At 42.4% G+C, this 13,627-nt stretch overlaps 1 protein-coding gene across 1 annotated transcript in view; it reads right to left on the minus strand.

Moving 5' to 3' along the window:
- LOC126203048 (probable ATP-dependent RNA helicase DDX52) overlaps window positions 1-13,627 on the minus strand; it is a 69,419-nt gene that overhangs the window by 26,155 nt on the left and 29,637 nt on the right. The window contains exon 6 of the mRNA XM_049937286.1: window positions 3,277-3,349. Coding sequence (XP_049793243.1) covers window positions 3,277-3,349 — 73 coding nt within the window. The remainder of the gene's footprint in view (window positions 1-3,276; window positions 3,350-13,627) is intronic.

Raw genomic sequence — 13,627 nt, forward strand, 5'->3', positions numbered from 1 at the left:
TTGAGTTCTTGCTCTTTTCTAGTAGAAGTACACACAACCACAAAGACACCCAAACGCAGAGACCCATGACTGTGGAGAGACACAGATTATTGGTAGAAGATTATTGGTAGCAGTCGCCTATACAGATGAAGGTTGAAGGTGGGGAGGAGGTGAAACAGTGGCTGCACAACAAAGTGAAAGGAATTCAGAGGGTAGAGCATATAAGAGGTAGAGACAAGGAGAGGGGAGAAGGGAGGGGAGGAAGGGAGGGGAGGAATGGTGAGGAAGATGGAGATGAGGGAGATAGTGAGGGAAGAGAGAAAGGGATAGGTGTGGGAAAAGGAGGGACAGAGGAGGGAGGGAGAGAGGAGGTAGGGGGAGAGGGAGAGAGGAGGGCATGAGGGTGATAGGGGGAGGGGGAGGGGGAGGGGGGAGAGAGAGAGAGAGAGAGAGAGAGAGAGAGAGAGAGAGAGAGAGAGAGAGGAGGGCATGAGGGTGAGAGGGAGAGAGAGAATGCCTGCATGGGGGGGGGGGGGGGGGGGACAGTGGTGAGAGAAGGCAGTACGTAAGCTGGACGGGGAAGGGTGGTGTGATCAAAAGAGAGAGGGGGGAACAGAAGATAAGGTGAGGTAGTGGGAAAATCGTTAGCAGAGATTTAGGCTAGGGAGACTGTGACAGTGCAGGATATGATGGAGAGAGAATTCCCATCTGTATAGTTCAGAAGAACTAAAACTAAGTTAGCACGGTATGGTGCCATGCAACTAACACTGGCAGTACCACAGATAAAGTTACAGATACGGTCTTTGAAAGTGAAATAATTGTGGGTTAGGATGTGGATAGATAGGAGAATTAGGAATCAGATGTTGGAGGACATTGGGAAATGACATGCACATGGGGAATGATTTATAAGGATGTTGCATCCACAATGACCAACAAGGAGTCTGGTGATAATGGGAAAGTAACTGAAGAAAGGTGGTAAATGGTGAAGGAAGTGAGTGTAGTCTCGAATACAGGCTAGGAGGTTATGGACAATAGTTTGGAGGTTTGGAAGACAAAATACCACAATTGCATTGGGTTTGTGGAGTTTAGAGAGTGGGTAAACAGTAGGAGTGCAGGGGATTGCTGGTGACAAGAGGGAGATGGATTCAGATGTCAGGCTTTGTGTTGGACCTAAGGCCTCAAGGAGTGGCTGGTGATCATGTTGTACTTCTGAGATGGGATCACGGTTGCGAGGTTTGTATGCACAGGGGTCAGAAAGTTGGCAGGTACCTTCAGCGACTTACTCACTACGATTCATGGGCACTGTCGTGGTGTGTGTGGCCTGCCGGAAGGACAATAAGGTTCGAACTGATTGTCAGGTTACAGATAGTTGTGTGTTTCTTAGAGTGATGTTAGACTCATTGGGGAGGGATTTACGACAGGAATGTAAGGCCAGGTTACAATTGAGGAATTCCTAACAAGGACAACTGGGTGAAATAGGAGGAGGATCAAGTCTGGAAAGAAATTGGAACTGTTTTAAACCCGGTTCTATGTTGTGTTTTGGTTGATTGTTGTCAGTGGAGTGTGTAGCAAAATGTTTCCCCTTTAGAGAATGAGTAAAAGAAAGAAGATCCTATAGCAGTCTGGCATGGGTGAACCTACTTCTTATGGCTAAAGGTGAGACCACTTAGGGGGCCAGAGTTTTGAAACAAAAGGTTGACAATGATGTTACAGGGTGGATGTTTAGGAACAGTGTGTTTCATGGAGGGTGGACGAAGTTTTTGGGGATGTGGAAGCCAGAATAAGTCAGAAGGCACAGTTGGGGAGCTATGAGATGTTGGCAGGGGGGGTTAGATCAGGGTGTCTTGCTGACTTACCCAATCTTTCACATTCCCACTCTTCTCATCACCCAGTATCACCCTGGCCACATTCTTCACCAGGGCTTCGACTACCTCTCGTCGTGTCTTGAGATGGGTGGGCATCCTACCTAAAATCCTACCCAAAGCTGTATTCCATCACCCACCCAACCTACAGGATATCCTTTTCCAATCCTGCTCCAAATTGTGCACCCATGGGGCATTCCCTTGTGGTCAACGTAAGTGAAAGACCTTCCCATAAACTCACCCACTACCTCCAGTCATTTCCTACCCTATAGAAGAGAGGGCCATATGTGAAAGCAGCCATATTGTATATCAGCTAAGCTGCAATTACTGTGCAGCATTTTATGTAGGCGTCACAAGTAACTGACTTACTACTACCACGAACTGCCACTGCCAAACTGTGGCAAACTGCAAACTTTATCATCCAGTTGCCCGAAATGCTGCACACTGCACTACAAATAAATTCAACAGCTGCTGCTCTACACGAGCCATTTATATATTCCTTTCTAGCGCCAGTTTCTCTGAACTATGCAGGTGAGAATTCTCTCTCTAGCACATTACGCACTCTCGCAACCCCACCGGCCTATACCTCTGTTAAGCTGTTTCCCACTGTGTCATCTTACTACTCCCTTCTGTCTTCTGTCCATACCACTCCTTCCCCATCCACATCAAGTACAGCCTTCTCTCATCACAGTCCCCCCACCCCTCCGCATGCAATCATTCTCTCTCAGCTCTATCTCTCCATTTCTCTTTCTTCCCTTTTTTCCATCACTCCCCCTTTCTCTCTCCCCTCCCTGTCTCCCTTCTCATCTCCACCTTCCCTCCTCTGTTCCCCTCTCTCTACCTCTTATATTCTTTCATCTCTGAATTCCTTTAATCTTATTGTGCAGCCACTTAGTCATCTGTCAAAATTCCTGCCTCACACTAACTCGCTGCCCCCTTCTTGCCTGTCACATCCTTCCCTACCCCCTTCCCACCTCTATCTGCGCAGACACCTGCTGTTGATAATGTACAGCCGGTCTCGTCACAGCAGCAGGTTTGTGTGTTTGGGTCTCTGTGTGGTTGGCTGTGTGAATGTGTGTACTTCTAGAAGAGAAAGGGCAAAAAACTAGTGTAAATACTGCTTCCCGTTGTGTATTCCTATGTACCACACGTCAGTCAGCTATAGGTGAAAAGTTGGCTTTCCTTTATTTTACCTGTTATTCAACCCAGGAATTTCCATTGCTGTTATGATCCCACAACTTATACGATACAGAATGAATGTTGTTTTATAACTAAGAACATGACGCCCACTGTTGCAAAAGAATGTTTCTCGTAAGTGGCTATTACCTAAGCAAAATAAAACTCATTTACAATAAAAAATTTACAACCTAACACAAGAAACTGCAACTTACTTAACATAAATCAAACTTTCCTTCCCATAATATTGTTAACTTACTTAGCAAGTGAGATAACAGGAGGATCTTGCTGCAGCAAATACACTAGCCGATTTGGTGTAGTGATAAGTATATCTGGAACACAGAATGGTGTGTGTGAAAGATGATTTACATAAAATTTAGTCCAAAAGGAAAAAGTGAAAACAAGCATAAATTGACAATGTTAAGGAAAATTACCATGTCTTAGCACATAATATACACATATAAAAATGAAGTTGTTACAGGCTATTGGAGAAACTGACAGTTATGAAATAATGCACAAATGGCAATAATTCAAACACATGTGAGAAATGTGGGGGAGGCAAGGCTGGAATTACAGAACTGAGCAACGAACCATCTCCCTACAGCAATTGATTCTCTTGAGTCAAAGTTCCTCTCTTTTCTAATTCCTATCTCCTTCCTTCCCCAGTTGAAGCAGTTTGTAGAAAACTCTTCATGATTTCCCAGCAGATCTGTTGAATACACAGCTCAAGGGTCTGTAACCAAGTTACATAAAATTCGCAGAATCAAAGAATGCAGCATTTTTTCACGCGAGCTTTTATTTATTTAAACTTTTCCTTCATTTCACAAATAGTTGCTGCTTCTTGAAGCCATTACACAGTGATCAAATGTGTAGATAAGTACACTACATTACTGCTGATCACAGGATGATGCCTTTAAAAAGCTTACACTAGTTGTGAAATAAAGAAAAGTTTAAATAAATTGAAGCTCGGGTGAAAAAATTGCACATTCCTTTAATAAGTTTATGGCTTGGGTAACCTCTATGAAGAAGACATAATACCACAAAATGTCTTTGAGGCTACTGCTTCGCATCGTTAGGCAGTTACTGCCTGGTTACTGCTAACAACACCTGCACTGTCTTTTTATGGAGGCTTTTTTCATGACTGTGTCGCTTCTAGATGGACGACTGCATCATGTCCTATCACACAGTCCTATAAGGATTAACAGGATATTATCTTCTTGTATATGAAGCAGTGTCCTGTGACAAGCAGTGTCCTGTGATAAGGCAATATTCCACAGCTTTATCTGGATGGCCCAGGCATATATGATGATAGTGTCCATCACATCGATATTCAGGTATACAGCATGTCAAGTCAATGTAAGACATTTCACAAAAAAACACAGACGCGCGCGCCCACACACACACACACACACACACACACACACACACACACACACACACACACACCCTCTACGTTTCTGTTTCCTGAGGGAGGTTGAGATCGTCTAAGAAAGACCCAAAAAATTCCTTGGTGTCACAGGGCGATGAAAGATACATTTAATATTATTCTGTTGAAGACTCTTCCAATTATTGCAGAAATGCCACCAACACAAGGCGAGAAATATGTGACAATGGGTGAGTCCTTTCTTCCATTTTGTTCGACTGCTGGACTAATTTTTTGTCGAATTAGTCATTGTCTCACGTTCTCAGATGTTGAATCACATTGAGAAGGCTGTCGGGATTGGTCATGAACGTGCTCTGTGAAGCAATGTCCACAATAAATCTCCACATTGTGTAGAGTTGTAACCAACTTATAGCCTCCAAATGCAAATTGGTGCGAGTCGGCTTGCAACACATGCTATGCCCCAGCATTCCTTTGACTTTCCTTTCTACCGACACTTCTGGGAATAGTAATGTATCATTTTTCCCGACATCCATCACAAACTGGCCATTTGGACTGACTGTAGATATTGAAGAAACATTGGTAATCTTTCTGTTCTATGAGGCCACACCACAAATGTATCATTCATGTGCTGCCAAAAGTAGAAAGGTTTTAAGTCCGCCAACTGTAGTGCTTTCTCTTCAAAGTATATAATAAAATATTTAGCCATCACGGGAGACAGAGGACTTCCATGTTGACGCTGTCTACTTGCTCAAAGTACACGTCATCAAATAAAGGCAGGTTGAAGTGAGAATGTTTAAAAAGCACCGTAATGTCCTCCTCAAACTTGCTGCCAATGAGTAATAGAGAGACCTGTAAAGAAATTTTGTAAATAAAGATACAATATGAAAACAAAGAGATCCAATGGTTGCAGTATTAACTGCTTTAGGTGGCCTATAGAGTCTTACGAGTTCCCGATGTGGTCATTGGATTTGGCTCTGAATGGTCCAGTAAGTGATGCAAGACATTTAGCTACAATGTAGGTCAGGCCTGACCAAGATTTGCAGTCCCAGAACATGCTCATGTTGCACAAGTGTGACTGAGTCTGCTCAGAGCTCCGGCTACTCCCATCACTGTGCTATTTTGAGAAAGTGTGCGAGTGAGATGGCCATATGCTGAAGGCTCACATATGGGGAACTTAGGAAGATGTGGTTGTGACATAGTGCAGTTACTTCTAAGAGTTGAATATTGCAGCATAATTTTATAATCAAGAGTTTATTTTCAAGTTTTTATTTTTCTCTGAAGGAGTAAATTTTATTACTTGATTAAATAAGTACATTAGATAGTGCTAATAAGGTAAGCAGAACTACAAAAAGCTTTACATACAAGCTTTTAACATTACACTGTGATGTTTATATTTTAGAATCTGTAATACTTCTGGAGCTATTGTTCGCCATATAGCCAAACACTTGAGTTATGCAGAGTAAAGTCTGTTAAACCCGGATGGTGGCAGAACTTTGGCAGATTCACAGTAGTACAAAAAACGTTTGGGCAAATGTGTTGAAGTAAACATTGATATAACTTCAGTGGCTTGTCTGTGCAGTTGAGTATATTGCTCTTGGAGTGGTATTTTATAATAGTCTTCTGAATTCCTGGTCTGGACAAAAAAGTTAATGAGCTGAGTGCTATCTGTACATCTTTCACCTCAAGTTGGAATAACATTAGCAGCCAAAAGCAAGAATGGTCCAACAAATAAATCGAAATTTGTCTTCAGTTGTGGAATGTCTTGGAATCTCTTTGGTAACACACGATGGAATGCTTCATTTATTGAAATATAGTCAGTCATGTCTGATCTGCAAATTACTGCCTTGAGTTAACAGGAAATGTCTCATGTCATGAATTTGAAGCTGATTTTTCCATAGACTTACTTTGTGTTTTATTGCATCAATCTCGTCTGATATATTTGTTACCAAATTATTCTCCCCTTACATTAAGACACTTAAATGTATTCAAATAATTGGTGAAATCAACTATAAAAATTTTGATAATACAAACTCAGTTTCTTCCCTAACTACCACTTCAGTAGAGACAGCACTCACTGTTGTTCATCAGAAAAGAAGTGCAACATATTGTCTTTGTAGTGGGCATTGTGATGATGATCCAGTAAATGCTTTTTTTTCAGCTTATAATAGTGTGATGGCATATTAAGCACACTGTATGACATTTAAACGATACAAAAGGTAAGACTATTTCCATTTGACATTGAAAGATGTGGCTTTTCCACTCTTTTCCTTCTTATACAGGTATGCAATCACCACAGTATTCCCAAAACAGAACACAAATCTGATTTAAGAAAACTATTATTGTCAGCAAACTGCCTTGCTACTACTTTGCACTGGTGGCAATTGGCTACACCTTTCATTTTCCTCTTCCTTCTCATCCCTTAGCCACATTCATCACTGTGCTCAGAGCACTAGGGAAGCAGCTCGTGAAGTGCTATTTGGCAAGGCCTGACAGAGGTGCACGTCCTGTATTACTTACCATGGGGCAAAGGGGCATCTCATCATTGTGAATTTTTGGCACACCAAAGAGTCTTGGAGAAACAGCAACCTGTTCATGCAAATTCTTAATGATATTGAATGGAAGTGAAATCTTCTTTAGAAGGGTCTGGGTTTCCCTCTGGATCTTGCCATTCAGGTAATTGTTTAACGTACAGTATGCAGGACTGTTAAATAATTTACAATCAGTATGTGAAACAACAACATGGGCATTGTCAGAAGAGACCTCAACAGATACAACATAACATTTTTCTTCTGTTCACCTGTGAGCCTAAGGGAATTGTTGGATTCTGTCAAAGACAGCCTCGGCCTCAGGAATGTGGCATGTCATACATTTGCCGGACATACTGTGTGATGTAAGACTGTTGTGATGTCACACACAAATTCCTAGGCCAACCAGACAAATCTAAAATAGCAAAGCATTTCCTCATCGGATTATGTATCAGAAGACAAGATGATATCCTCAGTTTCATCCTTCTTGTATTGTGCGTTAAAGGATGAAGTACATAACCACGGGGCACATAATCTTACACAGACACCAAAAAAAAGTTTTGCGTCAACCCGGTTCCCAGAACTCCCGAAGATAGAAGTTGACTCTGGATATTGTATCACAGACACAGTCCCTCTGACTGTTCACAGATGTCACTAAACCCGTCCAAAGATGTAAACAACCATGCATGAGCAGCGACTATTAGACGGAGGGGTCCAACAGCCGATCAGTTCCACTCATTACACCAGGAAGAAGGTTCACGGCTCGTGTTGTCTGTAGTTCAACCATGCTTAGACGGTCAATACCGTGGTTCGATCGCGTCCACATTGTTACTTTGTGCCAGGAAGGACTCTCAGCATGGGAAGTGTCCCAGTGGCTTGGAGTGAACCAAAGTGATGTTGTTCGGATGTGGAGGAGATACAGAGAGACAGGAACTGTAGATGACATGCCTTGCTCAGGCCGCCCAAGGACTGCTACTGCAGTGGATGATCGCTACCTATGGATTATGGCTCGCAGGAACCCTGACAGCAACACCACCATGTTGAATAATGCTTTTTGTGCAGCATCAGGACGTTGTGTAACAACTCACGTTGTGTGCAATAGGCTCCATGATACGCAACTTCACTCCCGATGTTCATGGCGAGGTCCATCTTTGCAACCAAGACACCATGCAGCGCAGTACAGATGGGCCCAACAACATGATAAATGGACTGCTCAGGATTGGCAACATATTCTCTTCACCGATGAGTGTCTCATACGCCTTCAACCAGACAATTGTCGGAGATGTGTTTGGAGGCAACCTGGTCAGGCTGAATGCCTTAGACACACTGTCCAGTGAGTGCAGCAAGGTGGAGGTTCCTTGCTGTTTTGGGGTGGCATTATGTGGGGTTGATGTACGCTGCTGGTGATCATGGAAGGTGTCATAATGGCTGTATGATAGGTGAATGCCATCCTCTGACCGATAGTGCAACCATATCGGCAGCATATTAGCGAGGCATTCGTCTTCACAGACGACAATTCACACCCCCATCGTGCACTTCTTGTGAATGACTTCCTTTAGGATAACGACATCACTCGACTAGAGTGGCCAGTATGTTCTTCAGACATGAACCCTATCAAACATGCCTGGGATAGATTGAAGAGGGCTGTTTATGGATGATGTGACCCACCAGCCACTCTGAGGGATCTATGGTGAATCGCCGTTCAGGAGTGGGACAATCTGGACCAAAAGTCCCTTGACGAACTTGTGGATAGTATGCCATGACGAATACAGGCATGCATCAATGCATGAGGATGTGCTACTGGGTATCAGAGGTACCGGTGTGTACAGCAATCTGGACCACCACCTCTGAAGGTCTCGCTGAATGGTGGTACAGCATACAATGTGTGGTTTTCTTGAGCAATAAAAAGGGCAGAAATGATGTTTATGTTGATCTCTATTCCAATTTTCTGTACAAGCTCCGGAACTCTCGGAACCGAGGTGATAAAAAACTTTTTTTGATGTGTGTAAATATGAACTCTCAATTCCAGGTAAGTACAGTGCCTTTTTTATAGAATACATAGTGGAAGATCCACGTGGCTGCCAATCTCAGTTTGGCTCCTGACCACAGGGATGCGCCGCAGCAGCAGCAGCAGCAGCAGCAGCAGCAGCAGCACCACCACCACCACCACCAGTGAGCTGATACACATGCAGATTGCCACTGCTTGGGTCCCAGTAGGGGGCTCTGGATGCAGTACTGCCCTCCATCTTGGTCAGTATGCAATACTCCTTGCCTCTTCTCCCCAATTCTGTTCAATACCTCCTCATTAGTTATGTGATCTACCCATCTAATCTTCAGCATTCTTCTGTAGCACCACATTTCGAAAGCTTCTATTCTCTTCTTGTCCAAACTATTTATCGTCCATGTTTCACTTCCACACAAATACTTTCAGAAACGTCTTCCTGACAATTAAATCTATACTCGATGTTAACAAATTTTTCTTCTTCAGAAATGCTTTCCTTGCCATTGCCAGTCTACATTAAATCACTTAAATGATCATTACCTGTGTGTGTCGCATCTGCTTTTGTAGAAACACTGATGCATTTTTGGGAGACGAGAATAGCTGACAGCATCAGCACCTCCACCTGCCACCCCTACGTGAAACGTCGAGTTATATTGTGTGAAGAGTAAAATCAAATTATTCATTCTACTACAGTATCATTAAGAACTCTTGACTTTTGACTTTTGTCCTAAAAGGACTCTGAACAGTCCACTAGAAACTTGCTCCCCATCCCCAGTTCTGCCAAAAATTCAGCCACTGTGTCACCCGTTGACATGACGACATCTGGGGATGAGCCTCCACTGATCAGGCACAGGTACCATGGCATGTGGACTACAAAAAGGAAATTAAGAATTAATAGGTAATACTCTTCACTGTGTCTGTTTCCCTCAACAGTGACCTCACTTTCGCACTATAGTTGGGACTGTGTTTTTTTTTATTATTTATTTATTTTATTTTTTACATCACACATGTAATGAATGCTCTCCTTATTGTATCCTCACCTGGCAGCAACAACACAAAAAAGTTTGACTTACTGTCAATGAGGATACCAATACAATTAGCATATGGAATATTGCTGGGAAGCAGAGCTCAATGAGGCCCCATGCAACCATATAAGCTGCAGCAGATGCTGAATGCACTGCTTAACCTCTCTGGTGCCAAACGGGCTATAAAGTTTGGTGCAATATGCAATAACCTGACCACTCCTCGACATGAAACTGTTCGAAATATACCATACTAGCCCAGTGTTGACAGCCTCACTGTGTGTTTGGATTTTGGGATTGGCTATTAATTTCTTTAGAGAGTTCGCAGGCTACTATCGACGGATTTTCCTGTTTTAATGGAACGGAGGGTTCACAACTCCTTCTGTAATGTCACTTGTCTCCATCTCCATGAAAGCACAAACTATGAATGGAACCTTATTTTCTCCATCTAATCTGTCAAGGCTGCAGGCCAGAAACCAAGCACTGTTTTATGAGACCCTCATCCGGTGGCTGTAATGGATAGTATATGTTTGTATCTTGCAGATACAAAACACTTCTTATGCACTCTGAACAGATTTCAACTCTATGGTGGAGTTTTATAACTGTTAACTACTTGCATTCAATCATTACAAGTACAGTTGCAAATCCTTGTGACTGTGACCATGATAAGCAAAGACTCAAAAATAATAAGCAGAAAAGTAACTGCAAACCTGGATCCAGAATTCTTCAAGCTGACCACAGGGTCGGTGATATTACAATAGCTTGCACAACAACTTGCACTTCATAGTGCCGACACCAACAAGAATAACATTAACAACAGCAACTGGTTCGCCTCTCATAAACTCAGGACATGGCAATGAACTTATTGTGGATCCTGCCACTCCTACCATTAGATTTGCAAAAGAAGAGCGATAAAGATGTCTGTACCACTTGCAACAAATATATTTGATGATAGCTTGTAATGCTCTCTGTTCCACTCTTGGGTAGCAACAAAAACGTTCTTTGTTTAGGGAAAACTACTTTGGTTGTCTTCTCCAGTAATTACTTCTTACAAGAAATTTGTGAGCTGCTTTCATAACACCATCGTCAGAAGGGTCACTATATACTATATACATTAGAATTTCATCAGCAGCATAAGCAACCTGACCAGTTGCATTTCTCTTGGCTCACTATTCTACAGGGTCTAGACAATGAATTGAAATTAACAATGTTTTATGTAGAGTTCCTCATCAGAGTTGCCACAGTTCAAGTGGCCTAGATCAGGTAATCAGAGAGTGTGGTAAGAAGCACTGAAATCTGTTAATCCATCCTTTTAACATATCTGACAAATGGTGCAAGTATTTGAGTTGCCACATGCAACTAAGCAGCATCTGCATGAGAAAGCACAAGTGGAGATAGTAAAGTCCACCTACAAGTTGTCACCACAAAGCATTGCACATTCAGATAACTCTCAGTGTCATTCACTGTCACTCTCTGGGATGTTCACACTTAGATCAGATATTTACTTTATAGGAACACACAGAGAAACAGACAGTTAAGGTCACAGTGCCTCTTTTAGTCCTTAGGGATCTGAAAAGAGCCTATGATATTATTCTACAAAACACGTTGCAGATCAGCAAGAGATGTTAAAGCTATACAGAAATTCTATTTCCAAGTCATTCCCACTCTTCAAAGGACTGTGACAGGATGCTTTTTGTCACCAACTCTACTAAAAATCTTCATCACAGAGTACTGCCTTGGACTGGAAAAACTGAACCACATCCTTTGCCAGTACTTTGATTACCTGTCATCATGCCCAGACACAAGGGACATTCTAGCCAAGATACTTCCCACCCCTCTTAAAGCAGTGTTCTGTCGCTCACCCAACATCCACAATATCCTAGTCCACATGTCAATTACCGTTTTTACTTGAATCTAAGCCGCACTTTTTTTTCCATTTTTTGTAATCCGAAAAACCGCCTGCGGCTTAGAATCAAGTGCAAAGCAAGCGGAAGTTCTGAAAAATGTTGGTAGGCGCCGCCACAACTAACTTCTGCCGTCGAATATATGTAGCGTGACAGAGGCATGCTTTGTAGGCACAAAGATAAATACCGGCGCCAAAACCTCTGCATCATTTTTTTTTTTTAAAAAAAAGAGGTGGAACACGAGCTTTTTTTTCTCCGCCCCGAGTTTCAACCACTGCATCTTCATACATTATCCAACAAAGTAAATACAAATTCCGTATTGTTCATATTCGAATGTAGCAGAATTTCAATGTACTGCGAAAATCCGACTGGCAAGACTGTTTGGGATGTTTGTCAATATGGCCAACTCTACGTTCTGAATTTTTTCCTACCTGTGGGAAGAGATGGTTGCTAGTAGGAACCTGATGAAATGTGAATCACATGCAGTATTCTCTTCACCATAAGAATAATACGAATATAAACATTTTTCCATGTATTCTTTCGTGTTTGCTGCTATCTCATTTAAATCCTGTCTGCCCAATAAACTACGAAACTAGAGTGAGACAACAGCAAACGCGCAAGAATATACGTATCGTGTCATGTTTATATTCGTATTATTCTTATGCCTAGTAGTGATACAGTCAGAAATGAAGCACGGCAGCTGACTACATTTATAAATCTAAGATGACTAATTTCTGTGCAGAATTTGATGTACTAAAGAAGCGGCCGCAAAGATTTTCGAACGGAGACAAATTTTCGCCTAACTCTCGTCCAGAACATGTTCTATCATACGCAGTCTATTATTTGGTTCTTGTTGGTCATTATCAAAGAAAGTAGCAGTGTAAGTAACAACAAATAGCAGTCTTTTGCCATTGTTTCGCTAATGAGACAGTTCCTCTCTTTCTTTTTATTGTAAGCGGTGGTAGCGCGTACAAATGCAAGCCATGCCGCTAGCGGCGACAGGCCGTAAACACGCACTATCAGAATGCGACGAACAATGCATGACGCAGTACAGTAATGCATTTTCAGCTTAGAGTGACGTATACACCTATAACAAAGAAAACGGCACTTATCAGATTGAAGCAAAATAAGCAATCGATTCAAACCAGACGAAGCACGTGAAAAAGGAAGAGTACTCGTATAAATACGGACGGAGCGCGTGACGCATAGCAATGGCTACCTGATAAAGCTTAACTGCTAAGCTTACGACTCGAACCAAACTACTGTAGCTGTATCGTCATTCATTCGACCTAAATTGTGTCTCATATGACAATGGACCAACTTTGTTTCGATTTGGAGGTGCGGCCTAAAACTTTTCTCTCCCCTTGAATTTCGAGTCTCAAATTTCAGGTGCGGCTTAGATTCGGGAGATTTTTTTTCCTTTATTTCGAGTCTCATTTTTCAGGTGCGGCTTAGATTCGAGTAAATACGGTACCAGATCTGCTGCAATCATTGCACAACTTTTTTATTGGTATGACTACCAACCAGCTGTCCACATCGATGAATGGCCACCACCAAACTACGAGTAAGAGCAAAGTAGACCACCCTGTTGCACAACATGCAGCAAAACATAATATACTTGACTTCAATGACTGCTTCACTAACTGAGCCATCTGGATCCTTCCCCCCACAACCAGCTTTTCTGTGTGCAGATGGGTGTTATCCTTACAACACATTCTCCACTCCACTCCTGTAATTATGCTGGCCTCAACCTATGGCAACAAACTGTCCCCA

The sequence above is a fragment of the Schistocerca nitens genome, chromosome 9 (genome assembly GCF_023898315.1).
Source record: "Schistocerca nitens isolate TAMUIC-IGC-003100 chromosome 9, iqSchNite1.1, whole genome shotgun sequence".
Taxonomy (NCBI): Eukaryota; Metazoa; Arthropoda; class Insecta; order Orthoptera; family Acrididae; genus Schistocerca; species Schistocerca nitens.